General features: G+C 37.5%; 1 protein-coding gene across 7 annotated transcripts in view; it reads left to right on the forward strand.

Annotated features, from left to right (window-relative positions):
• LOC103469838 (ral guanine nucleotide dissociation stimulator) overlaps window positions 1-14,631 on the forward strand; it is a 54,789-nt gene that overhangs the window by 30,433 nt on the left and 9,725 nt on the right. For 6 of the 7 annotated variants that reach the window (XM_008417798.2, XM_008417795.2, XM_008417797.2 and 3 more), the window contains exons 2-5: window positions 11,344-11,648; window positions 12,614-12,688; window positions 14,096-14,289; window positions 14,446-14,570. In XM_008417798.2, coding sequence (XP_008416020.1) covers window positions 11,344-11,648; window positions 12,614-12,688; window positions 14,096-14,289; window positions 14,446-14,570 — 699 coding nt within the window. The remainder of the gene's footprint in view (window positions 1-11,343; window positions 11,649-12,613; window positions 12,689-14,095; window positions 14,290-14,445; window positions 14,571-14,631) is intronic. The other variant, XM_008417794.2, reaches the window with a different exon arrangement.

A 14,631-nucleotide genomic window follows, 5' to 3' on the forward strand; every position in this document is an offset into this window, starting at 1 on the left:
ATATATATAGTATAATTTGAAAAAATATATAATTTAATTTGAAAAAATATATAATCTAATTTGGACAAAAAATATATTTTAAAAAGATATACACATAAAGTAATTTGAAAGAAATATAATTTGAAAAAAAAGTATATATATAGTTTGAAAATATCCGTATACAAACACATAAAAAAATGTGAAAAAGTATACAGTTTTTAAAAATTATTTTGAGAAAAATCTGTATTTTTTTTTTAAATTACAAGAGAGATTTGCTTTATATTATTCTTTAGTTTGGTATTAACCTTTATGCTGGTGCTGATCTCCAGTCTACAGCCGAAGCAAAATGACAATTTGATAACAGAAAACTGTAACAGTCCTCAAAGAAAACCACCTGCCTCATAGAGGTTTCTCCCTTTATTTTGGTTATAAACCTGAAGATCATCAGTTGCTTGTTTATTTGCTGGTAACTGGCCGGCTGATGTGTCGATCTGTTTTCGCGCCTCCTGTGGCTCCATGTGTTGGTCTGCTGGAGAAAATCCATGCAAGCAGAACATAAATCCATCCAGAAAATTCCCAGCTTTAATTACAGGGATCAGCTGCTGTAAAGTGATTAACGATGAGCGAAAAGTAAACAAACAGAGTCTGTGTTGATGTTTGTGTTTACAAAATAATCAGCTTGAATTTAATACATGAAAACAGCAATTATAGTGACAGCTGCTAGATGATACAGCACGTTATTACAGTTATGATAGTTTATCTTTAACCTGATCAATAGACTTAAGCAAACATGTAGACTGATCACTTGCTAAATTTATTAGTAGTTGTCGGATAAACATCCTTAATTAACTAAATAGTGTCTCTTTTTGCTGTGAAACAATAACAATGTATTGATATTTGCTCTGCTTCAGCAAATAGTATTATCTAAACTATAGTAAAGGGTGGAGCTCTTTTAGTTTCCCAAGATATGGCAAGTTAAATAATAAATAAATAACTTTACATCTCAGGGGGAAAGTAAAGGAAAAACATGACAGGTTGAAAGATGTACTACAGTTTATGACGTTCCAGTTGTTATTAATCAAAAGTAACTCTAAACAAATGAGTTTTTAGCTTTGATTTAAGTGGACTCTGCTCCAGCAGTTTTGCAGCTTTCTGGAAGTTTATTCCAGATTAAAGGAGCATAAAGACTCAATTCTGCTTCTTCAATTTTGGTTCTGACTGAGGATTAGAGTAGAACCAGTTGAAACAGCAACAGATTTTTAAAGTGCCTTAGCGCTTGGCAATTTAATGATTCATAAACCAACAACAGTATTTTAAAGCCTATTGTCTGAGCTACAGGGAGACGGCGTAGGGACGTTAGAGCTGGGTTGATGTGCTCTGTCTTCCTGGTTTTAGTCAGAACACCAGCAGCAGCTGTTATTTTTTTAGGCAGATCTGTGAAGATGCTGTTTTTAGTAAAAAGATAAACGCATGGATGAGTTTCTCTAATGCTGAGACATTAGTCCTCTAATCCTGGAAATGTTGTTCAGATGATGGAAGGCCAATTTTGTAACTGTCTTTATGTGACTCTGAATGTTCAGGTCAGAGTCCATCACTACACTCAGATTATTGGACAAGGTAAAATTGTTTTTAGCGTTAAAAACTGAATATTAAGTTGGGAAAAGTTAAGACACATCCACACATTGATTTAGTCTAAGCATCTTCTCACCTGTTGACATCTTAACATAGATCTGTATGTCATCTGCATAGTTATAGTAACTGATCTACTTGTTATAATCAGAGGCAGTGTGAGCATGTAGGTTTTCAATAAAGGAGACCCAGGATGCAACTGTAGCGAACCCCTCATACAATTAATAAAAACATTACATGTTAAACTACTAATCAGGATGTGAATCTTTTTCTCACCACTTGATTTTATTGCTTAGTCGTAGCAAATCTCTAAAAAGCAACAGAAAAATGAAAGGGAAACATCCGATTTTTAACGTTTTAGAGCTGAAATCAAAGAGTTTTTCTCTGGATTTTGGAGATACAACTTGTGCAACACGAGGACGTCCTAGAAGAAACTGTGTCTGGGTTCACTCAGAGCTTATCTTGCTTTTAGAGGCTGGATGATGTAGTTGCCTGAGCCTCCCAGAGTCATTGTGGGTTAACGTTGCAGAACTGTGTGTGTGTGTGTGTGTGTGTGTGTGTGTGTGTGTGTGTGTGTGTGTGTGTGTGTGTGTGTGTGTGTGTGTGTGTGTGTGTGTGTGTGTGTGTGTGTGGAAGACACTTTAATTAACAGATGATTCAGAGATGGACCAGCGGTTTCTTGTATCTAGTATATTGTTGAACATGTAGACATGTAGCATGACGCGGCTGTGGGAGTGTTACCTTCTGTCAAAGTCCAGATTAATTTAACAGCCTTTCTACGTCTTCCTCCAAGTCTGAAAAGTTATGGTGGAAAAAATTAAATGATGCATGAAGAAAGTCTTTTAAGTTTCCAGACTTTATTCCTTATAGCATAAGGCAAAAAGCTTCTGATAAAGTGCTTAATAGAGGGATTTTAAATGCAAAACACGTCATTGCCACATAATACCTCAGCTTTTTGTTTCATTTTTTTAGATTGTTTGAGATAAATAGGCTCTCATTCATATTAAAAAAAGCCAATTTTTAGACACTTTTAGCTCAGTTTTTATATTAATGCCTAAAATTCAAAGCATCAAAACCTCAATTTGAGTTTTTTTTTTTTTTTTACATAAAAAGAAAATGATTATAAACTGTTTAAAATGATAATTTAGAGACAGTTTGTACTCTTTTGTGCCGGTGTAAGTTTAAATAGACTTGTTTTGGACTGATTCTGACCAGAAATCATTTGTTTTACTCTTTATGAAGTGTTTCCCATTTGATTAGATATAAAGGTTAGATCGGAGTGTCCACCAGGATAAAACGTTCTGCTTGGACTCTCCATCAGATCCAGACCGGTTTATCAGAACCTCCCATTGGTTTCTCCTGTTAACCTGTTGTTACTCCCATCTAATCCTCTGCTTTAACACCAATTACTCATGGCTTATCCTCCTCCCTACGGTGGCCCAGGAGGGTTCCTCCACAATCGGTGGCTTTCTTTCGCCTCCCGCTGCTCGGCTTTATTCGATGCAGCGGTCGCGTTACGCCGTGAGGCCCGGTGTGGCCGAGTTGGGCTTTGTGCAGACAGCGCCAGCGTTTGGCTGGATCAGGTGGCTTTCGTACGAACCTTTGATGTCTGATAACATTTTCATTGTTGGTGATTCTGTGTATGAGCTGAACATCAGCGATCCGTGTGGTTCAGATTCTGCTTTTGTCTGCGTTTGATTTCATTTAGTCACGTCTGCAAACATCGTCAAGTCAAACGTATTCAGGGGCCGAAACAAACGGAGAGAAAAAAACCTAAAATATTAAATGAAACCCACCAATTGTTCCAATGCTTTTAGGTTCAGTTGAGCAAATATATTCTCAAAATTTGAGTCAAAAACTCTTGCAGCGTTTAGTTGAGTTTAATAAATTGGATAAAAGCAAAGTCGCATTTTCAGTAAAAGTCTCTGGAAAGACGTAGTTTTACTTACAGCATTTGGAAAAAGACAATGCTTTGTGTCACATTTAACTTTTTCCATTGAAATAACATTTAAGTCATTAATAATGCAAGTTCTCCCTCTCAAAAACAAACATGAATTTTGTGAAAAGCACTTAGTCCTGGAACTGGAAGACATTTAAAATATCCAAAATAAAGCACAATAATCAAAAACAATAAATAAAAATCACACACAACCGAAACCATAATGATGTCTCTAAACAAAATTGCCCTTCAAAAAACACCAACAATCATAATTTAAATTATTGATCTCATTTAATTGATTAATTGACCCATTCCTGGTGAGCGGTCGTGTAAGTGACGGTGAAATCGGACTCTCGCTCTTCCTGTCTCCGTTTTCTGAGCCAATGATGACTCAGCCAGCAGTTCCCAGATGAACCCAGTAACACAGTGTGACTCCACTTATCCCAGAGGGAAGAAATAACCCTGAACACAATCAAAAAAAAAAAGAAAGCACAGTGTCTTATTACAGAACAGCACACATAATTAAGCTTCCCTTGATGTCCTGTGGGTGTCCGTTGCTCTGTGTGTTCTCACCGTGCTCCTCCACATTATCTGGAGCTTAAAAAAAATTTAAAAAGACACAAAGTTGAGTCAGTTTCCTACAGCTAAGATGTGATTCTGCTGCTTATTTAATGCAGAGGTGTACAAATTTGTCATGTGGGCCAAAGAAAAGAGAGAAAACTAAAATCAAGCAAATAAAGTAGTAATTTTTTGTTGTTATAAAAGAAGGAGGTTATTTGCTGTTCATCCTAAACATAAAAAGTATTTTGCAAGTTTGTTGCAAGAAAATCATCTTATCAAATTATTTTGGGCTCAATATAACATTTATTTTCATTTAGAAGTACAGAATTGTTTAGTCATGGCTAAATAGTTTAGTCATGATGACTAGCATTGGTTTTAGCTGGTAAGTTGTCAACATGATGTTCAAAATTTTAAATGTATGTTTGCTATATAAAAGAAAAGGGTCAGCTTTGCTACTAATTGTCAACACTATGACAACTACATAACAAGGTCAGGAAAAAGTTTTAAGAAAAAAATAGTGAGGGAGAGGGAAGTTGCTATGGCAACGTGTCTGCGTGTAGCGCAGCCGACACAGCGTGATAAAAAGTTGTTTTGAGTTGCTAACATTTTTTCTGTGCTGTGGCGCACTGCACTAAGTTAATACTACCTACAGCTCCAGTTTCATTTTGTTAAAATAAAATAAAAGCCGATTTTGGTGCAGCAAAGTCAGTAAAATCTCTGGATAAACATGGATCTCCTTTATATAAACATAGATCCAGCAATTATTACCAACATCCAGAAGAGAATGTTGGTAATAATTTCACCCTGACTTAAAAATAAAAAGTCAATTTGTATCATTCTCAAGCTGCATTTGGGGGCCACACAAACTCGGTTCAAGGGCCACAAATGGCCCCCAAGCCACACTTTGGACACTGATTTAATGACTGAAACATGAGCAGCAGGAGCGGGACTCTGCACAGAGGAGCTTTTGTTTCAAAGCAGCCGAATCCAAGCGTTAAAAAGAAAAAAGAAAAATCGGACAGCTGCAAGAATGTGACGGCCTGGAAAGTTACTTAATTCTTCCTGCTTCCTTAAACGAAGATTTGAAGACGTGTGTGTGTGTGTGTGTGTGTGTGTGTGTGTGTGTGTGTGTGTGTGTGTGTGTGTGTGTGTGTGTGTGTGTGTGTGTGTGTGTGTGTGTGTGTGTGTGTGTGTGTGTGTGTTGAGTCAGCTGGAGGAGAAGGTTCTGGAGGGATTTGATTTGATTCAGTGGGATTATCTTGCTCTCCTAGGGGGTGGAGAGGTTTTGTGTTTCCCTCCAGCTTCACTTAATGCTCCGGTTCTGGTTCTCCTGATACAAACATGTGACCGGCACTGTGGATCCAATTTAAAGTGAATGTTTTTCATCTTTCTGTTGTCTTAAAACACAAAGCTGATGCTATGGGAACATTTTTTTTATTCAGTATTGGCCTTTAAATTGCCATAAAATTTGAACCAAAAATTCACCAGACAGACAGACACCCGCACTTTTTGTTAAAGTTTTATAATTTTTTTATTGAAGGAATCTGATTTTTTTCTTTTGCCTGTTATTTTTTGCTAATTATATGAATTATTGTCATTTTGGTCGTTAAAATACCAACATTTTCACTGAACTTGATGATGTAAGTTTTAGGTATTAAATGATTGAGAAGTTGACCACTCGGTACTTGAGTAAACTTTTTACCAAACACGTTTTTACTCTTGCTTTAACAATTTCTCGGACAGCCACTCTTTACTTGAGTAAAAATATGTTGAAGTAGCACTACTCTTACTTGGGTACATTTTTTGGGTACTCTACCCGCCTCTGCTGCTCACTAACTTTCACTGATTAGTATAAAATTGAACAGAAGGTTTCCTGGATTCGGAGAACCCCCAGGCTGTGTGTTTAGATCCCAGAAGAGGATTTGAACGTTTGTTTACCCTCGCTTTCTGCTCTGCTGCCCCCTTCCAGATGACCTCACCTCCATTCAGTGCTCATTGTTGTGGAGGGGAAGTCTCTGGTTTGTGCTCCGGGGCCGCAGCGTTGGCTTTGTTCAGCTGTTTACTGTTTCGGGGGGAAGGGGTTAGTGTTGCCTCTCTGCAGCGGGGGTTTCCCTGCACACACACATTTAGGTTCTGCCTCACAGGGGCTTTCTAGCCATCCAAGCAGGTGTGTTTATTTTCTCTCCATGAGCTTTGGCAGACCCCCTACCGACACTCCCAGAGCGTCGCTTGGCTCAGAGCGAAGGGTATTCCCTTTTTCCCAGAACGTCAGTGTTGTACCGAACCAGAACCAGGTGGCTGCGGTTTTTAAGACATCAGATATAAAAGCAGATGTTTTATAATAAACTTTTTTATTCAAGATGGTGGATGGAACGACTGGATCCATTTGCCAACTGATGATTATTTTAGTAACCGATTGTTCGGACGATTAATCAGATAAAATCTGCACATTCTTCAGCTTTTTTATTTAATCACATCACAAGCCTTTTTTACACAATATTAGAAATGCATTAAAAGACGTAAATAAACCATTTAATTCCTTTGTTTAAATAAGTAAATAAACATTCTGTTGCCCAAAATGCAGTAATATAGCATTAATTTAGTGTACATTAGATCATTTGTAGCAAAGAATGCATAGATAAAAAATATAGTTTACTAAAATGTTGATTATTATTTGGATCAATAATTTGAGAGATAAAGATTCTTAATGTTTTGTTTTGTTTTGTTTTCAGAATTTGGACCAGGTGAAGCTAAACTTTGCCACTTGATGAGCTTTAGGTAGAACATATTTACAGCAACATACTGCATTATTAATATTGGATATCAATAATCGCCCAAATTTTCATCTCAGTCACCTCCGCTTGAAATGCATTTCTAAAATTGTATAAAAAGGCTTAATTGAAAAATGTTTTTAATCCGATTAATCGATTACCGCCCTTTGACATTTTTTATTAACTTTTTCCAAACAAGATTTGCAGCCGTCAAAGGAAATAATTTCGTAATTTTCTGGAGCAGTTTGGATTTGATCAGATCAGTTTGGGTTTGACGATACGGCTCGATTGATTTCCTATCAGTCGTTGATGAAATTCTTGAGTTGCTCTGCCAGTAACTTCTGGTTAAGTTTTCTATGTTTTAAAGTGGCGTTTTCCTGTTTGTAACCAGGATGGTTGATGAAGATCTGAGTCGCACTGAAGGAATGTGAGACCAGCTCATCATCATCAATCATCTTCACCATCATGCCCAAACTGCACCTTTCAGATTCGAGTTCATCAGACTGTCGAGGAAGCGTTGGCGGACTGCCTTTCTGGTGGTTAGATAGGAAACTTTTACCCACTTTGTAGGTAGCTTCAGGTGACGCTTTGTTGAAAGTATTGAGTTCTGTGTTTGTTTGGCTGATCGTGGAAACGGCAGGAATGAATAGGAGCTTTATATCAGGATCGGAGCGGGGCGCTGCCCTTGAGCTCTCTGTGTGTTGGAGGGTTTGAAGTGATAGCAGCCTCTGTGGTTTGCTTGATAAGCAGCTCCCTGCTGCCCAGGCCTTCAGCTGCAGCTGCTTCTTCACAATGAGCAGAATTTACAGCACTTTGTTTCTGCTCTCCTCGTTTGTCAGGAGTGTTTTTATGCAACTGATTTAGAAGACAAAATGTCTCTCATCCCTTTCAGAGCTGCTTGAGAGCTCCTCGTTTCTTTTAATTTGGATACTTCTGGCTTAGAGCTGACACAAAATGAAAAACTTGGAGAATTAAGTGGAAGGAAAAACTGTGCCAGAAAAAGAAAATTCTAAATTTCTGCTAATTTGTGCAGAACAAAATGTTTAACTTAATTTTAAGAACAAACCTGGGGTTTATTTTTTTTAGATTGGGTAATTCTGACTTACAACTGACAAAAACCCAACATTTGGAAAATTAAGTGGAAGGAAAAACTTTGCCAGACAAAGATAGCTTACATTTCTTCTTCTTTGTGCTGGAAGCATGTTTGATACACTTTTAATCACAAAACTGGTGATTATTACTTTTAATTTAATTAATTTGTGGCCTACAAAACCTGCCAAATTAAGTGGAAGGAAAAACTGTGCCAAAAAAAAAGCATATCACATTTTGCTACCATGTGCTGGAAAAAATGTTTAATGCAATTTTAATAACAAAGCTGGCATTTATTGCCTTCAGTTTTGATCCTTCTGGCCTACAGTTGACAAAAACTCAGCACATGGAAAATTAAGTGGAAGGAAAAACTGTGCCAGGAAAAAAAGTTATCTTACATTAATGCCACTTCATGCTGGAAGAAATATTTGTTAATGCAGTTTTACAAGTGAAACTGCTGTTTATTTCTTTTCATTTTGCTGATTCTGACTCACTGCAGATGAAAGCCTAAAACTTGGAAAATAAGGTGGAAAGAAAAACTGTGCCGTGTCTTTATCTTTAACTCAATGTTTTGAGGAAAATATGCAATAAACTCACAGGAAAAATGAGGATATAGGTTGATTTCTGTAGGAATTTTGCAGATTTGTGAAAAACTGTTGGGACTTATTGACGTAATCTGGAGTCTAGAGGGCCACATAGAAAGTTGTGGCGGGCCAGATTTGGCCCTCGGGCCTCGAGTTTGGCACATCAGCTTTTATAATGAAGAGTACATTTATAATAATAATAAAAAGAAGATACATCTCTAGCAATTTATAATTGGTCTGCTTTGATACCATTCAACTCTGTAAATTAGAGCTTGTTTCCATGGTGACGAACAGAGCAACTTGGCACAGGCAATGTTGTTGCTGAACAGATTCTGAACATTAAAAAAGAAGAAGCGTCAGTGTGTTTTCATAGCTGGACTCTGATGACGAACATGAAGTGAACATGATGTTCCAGCTTCCCTCTCATGGTGGTTCTGAGAGGTTCTGGATGTCCCTCGGGTCTGATTTGTCTGACCGGTGATTGGAAGCACGTTGCTCCGTGATTAAACTGGGAACAAAACCAGCTTTTACATTTCAATATGGATTCAGTTGTCTCAATATTTCAGAGATTTCAGACATCCATAAACTTTTATTTTTTACTATGCACACCTTTGCACTGATGTTAAAAGAGAAATCCTCTAGACCAGTGGTTCTTAACCTGGGTTCGATCGAACCCCAGGGGTTCGGCGGAGCCTCTGCCGCGGAGGTAAAGACACACTTGTGTAAAGTCGTGATGACGCCCCRCTTTGCCMTCACTTGCTGCAGAGGATCACGTTACATTGCTTAGCCAATCAGAGGATCACGTTACATTGCTTAGCCGATCAGAGGATCACGTTACATTGCTTAGCCAATCAGAGGATCACGTTACATTGCTTAGCCAATCAGAGGATCACGTTACATTGCTTAGCCAATCAGAGCTGCGGAGGAGCCCTGAKTGAAGGAGCTCCACTCTCAGCATGGATTTGAACTTGTGTCTTTATTTACTTCAGCAAAACTCAGTTTTTTTTTAAACCAAATTCTATAGTCTAAATCTGCCCCTTAGTCGCATCTTTTCGGGGTCGCTACTGCCTCTAGTGGCGTGGAGGTGGTAACACAGCTAATTACATTATATTAGCTGTATTGGTGGGGAGGGGAAGAGGAGGAATGAGAAGGGTTCGGTGAATGCGCATATGAAACTGGGGGGTTCGGTAGCTCAAAAAAGGTTAAGAACCACTGCTCTAGAGGAATTGCAATATTTGCTTTACATTTTATTGTTAAAAATGCGTCTTTGTTTTGTTTTTAGACATCGAATCTGACTAAAGTCGCAGCTAAGTGCTCCAGATGTGAGAACGTTCGGGGTTCACAGTTTTATTTCCGTTCGAAGCCCAACTGCATCACATTATTTCAATAATTTAAAACTAAGTTCATAGTGGATTAAAAAGAAGAAAATAAACCAAATGATGAAACTGAACTAGAGACTAGAAAGAAATGCTTGGTCACTGGTTGCCATGGTTACGATCGCTGTTTTTATCAGACACCATAAATGGCATTAAAATATTTATTCAAAACGGGGTTTTCAGTTCAGATTGCAAAAAAAAAAGTTTGAAACTGAAGGAAAAAAATTTATTTGAAAAAATATTTTAAACTAAAGCATTTTATTTAAAAAGATGTTTTAAACTGAAACAATTTTGAAACTGAAAAAAAAAATTATAAAACCAAAAAAATAAATTTTAAACCAAACAAATGTTTGGAGCTGGAAAAAAAAAGATTTTGTAACTAAAAAATGTTAAATTATACACTTCTTTAGTTAATAGAATAATAAATCTATTCTTAAAAATATTTTTTTTCCATATGTATCCCAACATTGTAACATTTAATTGTTTCCCAATCCATATTACATCTGTTTTTTATAATTAGCTCATGAATAAGTTGACTCAACTGAGTCGAGTTTCATTACTCATGACTCTATTAGGGTCCAGTTGTGAAACACTGATCCAGCTAATTCAGGATCAAACATTCATCACAAATCCGATCCTTTACAATAAGTTTGTTTTTCTCCATGCTTTTGGGAGAACGAGGAGGGGAAAAACCATTGTTGCAGCCTACAGAGGTCACATTCATGCAGCTTCTGCACAGACTGCAGCTTGTATTGTTGACCCTGTTATCCAGCTAGCTCTGTTTGGTAACCTGCTATTGTTGTTTGTGCACCGCCGCACACATGATTCACAAAGCGTGACTCAGAGCACAACGAGCAAACAAGAAAAGAGCGCAGCCGGGTCACACAGATGGCCGTGATTAAAGGCTTCACGTCTCAACGTTCTGCACCAGAACCGGCGCTCTCTAATCTGCATTAAACTGCTCCTCGAAAGCCGACTCGTCTTGTCAAGATGTCAGTGTGGACCTCAGCCTTTTCCGGCTCAGGACCATTTAACCCATTTAACTAACACTCACGGAGTGAGTAATTTGAAATTAACACAACATCTTAATATATGCAAGTGAAAATATTAGACTCTTATCTCACTTAATGTTGTTTTCTTTGACAAAATCATGAACGGGTCACTCAGGATGTTTTATTTAGAAATTCAAAGTGTTCATTCTAAGCTGTCCAATTATGTCAAACACATGGAAATCAAGAAAGAAGTTGTTCTTTACTACTAAATGTTGAGTGCATTAATAGCATTTCTGGGTTATTTGTAGTTGACAAGCATAATTAAAGCTTTGGGAGAAACAAAAATCCTCTTAATGCACCATTATATAAAAAAACCCACCAGAAAAAGACTGAGTTAGACTAAAACGTCTTTTTCTTTTTTAGAGCTCGACGCAGGAGATCGGCGAGGAGTCGGAGGAGGATGCCATCTTCACCATCACCCTGAGGAAAATGCAGCTCCACCAGTCGGCCAGCAAGGGACAGCGTTGGCTGGGTGTGGACACGGACTCCGCCCTGAGCCTGTACGAGACGTGCAAGGTGCGGACCATCAAGGCCGGCACGCTGGAGAGACTGGTGGAGTACATGGTGTCGGCCTTCAGGGGCAAAGACTCCACCTACGTCACCATCTTCCTCTGCACCTACCGATCCTTCGCCACCACCAAGCAGGTGCTGGATCTCCTGCTCAACAGGTAATGAAAACCTGCTGCTAAGCTGTCTGCTTATTACAGAGCTGAAACTGCTGAGTCATGAGAGAACAGAGTTGGGGTTGCCATGGTGATAACCGCTTTTTCTGGGGAGTGGAGGGAACCACGGGCAGACAAAAACTACTTCYCTAAATCGGATCAGATTCACCTTATCTTGGTAAATGAACAACATTACAAATTAGGAAACAAAACAAGCCAATAATTTACCAATAAAAGTAAGGAGTGAAACCAATCTCCAAGTTTAAACTTTCCTGCTCTTATTCAGACTAAATCTACTGTCCACAAGTTCACATACATGCATTCATGGTTGCACATATATGTACAGCTTTTATAATTTTACATTTTAAGGCTCTTTTAAAATTCACTGAAAAAGCACATAATTTTAAATCATCCTTCAGTTCATTCCATAGTTATACACCAACAACATCTAAATTGTACATTACGTTTTCTTTATCATGTTCAAGTATTAACAAATCTTGTAAATTGTATATACTCTCTCCTAATTTAAATAATTTCTGAATACCAGAAGGAAGACTTTTGTTCAATGCTTTGTACACCATTTCCAGTATCTTTAGACAAACAATGTCTTTAAATTTTAAAGTATTAATTTCAATAAATTCCACTTTATTAATAAGAATAATAGCTTTTCATTATCAAATTGCTATTTATTAAATTATCCCTCAATTGGTCACTGTGAAAAAACTGTAGGAAATTGTTAAAACTTGGAGACTTATTATGCAAAATTCATTTTTTTGCTCATTTTTGTACTTTCATTTGGGTTTCGGCTGCTTCTAAAAAAAAAGCTCCAAGTCTTAAAAGAAAAAAAAAAAAATCACCCAGCCATTTTTTAATGTTTTTGTTGGAAAATGAGCCATATCATTTGATGTTCCTGATACACAGATGTCATTTTTCTTGGTCGCTGGTATAAAATTGATCTCTTGTGCTTTCAGGTACGCCAAACTCCAAAACGTTCCTGCAGCTTCTGCACACAGAGTCTCCCAGGACGACTGCACGGAGCTGAGAAAGTGAGTGTCAACTGTTTCTGCTCAAATTCAACTGAAAACCCAGTTAATTTACTGATAATCAGTGAGATGAAACCTCCACTCCATCACGAAGGGCCACTGTCACCAAACAGGTCGTCTCTGTTGTTCAAGTCTTTGTTCTGGACACATTCGTTAGTTTTTTTTTATTTTAGATGTTTAGATCTGAGCCTGCAGTTGATGAACAGCTGATTGTAAAACGTCCAGAGAAAAACCCACATTCCACATTCTTCCCACTTTCCCTTTCCTAGTGTGGGCTTTTTGGAGTTTCAACCACGGCTGAACGGATGCATGCAGGAATCCAGTGGTTAGACCGAAGAACGTGTTTGCAGCAGCAGAAATTTGTTAATTTGATACGGACAGACGTTTAATGTAGAGTTGGGCGATAAGTAAAGATTATTGATTAATCAAATTTTTAGTTTTTGAAGATTTATGTTTTTGGAAATCTGGATTTTTTTTCCCACCAAAGCATTTTTTGGGTTTCCACAGTCCAGAGTGATGTCAGGATGTGTAAGGCGGCCATCTTGTTTAACAAACATGTTTTATAATTTCTATTTATTTGAATTCAGGTCAACTGTATAACAAAATATAAAGGCAAGCTTATGCTTTTTCCTTTTATTACAACAATAATGTCATAACATTACAAGAATACAGTGGTTTGACAATAAAGTTGAAAAAAAAAATACAAGATAAAATCGAAATAATACAAGAATAAACTCATATCAGGAAAACTTCAATAAAAAAAATGTAAAATGAGGAATGTTTAGCATTTTTTCTCTCATTAAAACAACTTTCCTCATCATTTTAACACATTCTTTTCTGGTTAAATTGCATTTTTTTCTGCTAATAATAAGACGTTATCATAATTAAACAGAAATTCTCATAGCTTGACTCTAATATATTCTTGAGAATATTTTTTGTAATTTCTTTTTTTTAGAAAAGAAAGTGAGCTAAATAAAAATAATAAAAATCAGATCTATGAAAAAAAAAGTCATCTGAGATTTTATTATTTACTCCCAGGTCAAAACTGCAGAAAATACAAAACATTCCTAAGCAAATATTTAATGCAAATACATTAGTACACTTTAAAAAAGACAAAACTAATTATAGGAGCATGTTTTAACTGAGTAATTCCTTAGATTATTTCACCTGGAATAAAATATTTTCCCCATGTAATAAAAAAGTCATCTGCCAGTTAAATTTTTTAATCAATATTAAGGAATTACTTACTCAAAACAAGCTTCTATTTTTTGCAGAAAAGTTATTTTTGCCTTTTTCTAAGTACTAAGACATTTGCAGTTAACCTAGAATGAAATATTTGGTAATATTTTGTGTTTTTGCAGTGAATGTGTCACCAGATTGTTGTTTAATGAGGTTACTTGTGCGTTTCAGCACCGTCTCGTCCATCCTGGGCGCGTGGTTGGACCAGTACTCCGAGGATTTCTGGAGCCCTCCGAACTACGAATGTCTGCACCAACTCCTGGCCTACCTCCACCTCCACTTCCCCGGCTCGGACCTGGAGCGCCGCGCACGCAACCTGCTGGCCCACTTCCACCGCCGACAGCAGTGTGAGCCCGATCCCGATGGTATGAAGGCAGGACAGGAGAAGAGAGGGATTTATTTATTTAAAATGATAAAAACAGATGCAGATGAGTTTTAGATGAGCAGGGCTTTGATCAAGCTCAGATGGATGCAGCGTTTTGGAAAAAAAACTTTATTTTTCTGCTGATTTTTTTGTTCAGGGGAACACATTGGCTGCCCGTTCGCCACGCAGGAAGAGAGCGGCTTTGAGGACGAGCTTCCTGCTTTCAGCTTCCTGTCGTTTGACCCCATCATGGTGGCGGAGCAGTTCACGCTCATGGACGCGGTGAGCCGGTTTTCCTTCCCTCGTCAGCAGATTTATTCACATTGACGTCTGAAAATCAGGT

This window comes from Poecilia reticulata, linkage group LG9 (assembly GCF_000633615.1).
Source record: "Poecilia reticulata strain Guanapo linkage group LG9, Guppy_female_1.0+MT, whole genome shotgun sequence".
Classification (NCBI taxonomy): Eukaryota; Metazoa; Chordata; class Actinopteri; order Cyprinodontiformes; family Poeciliidae; genus Poecilia; species Poecilia reticulata.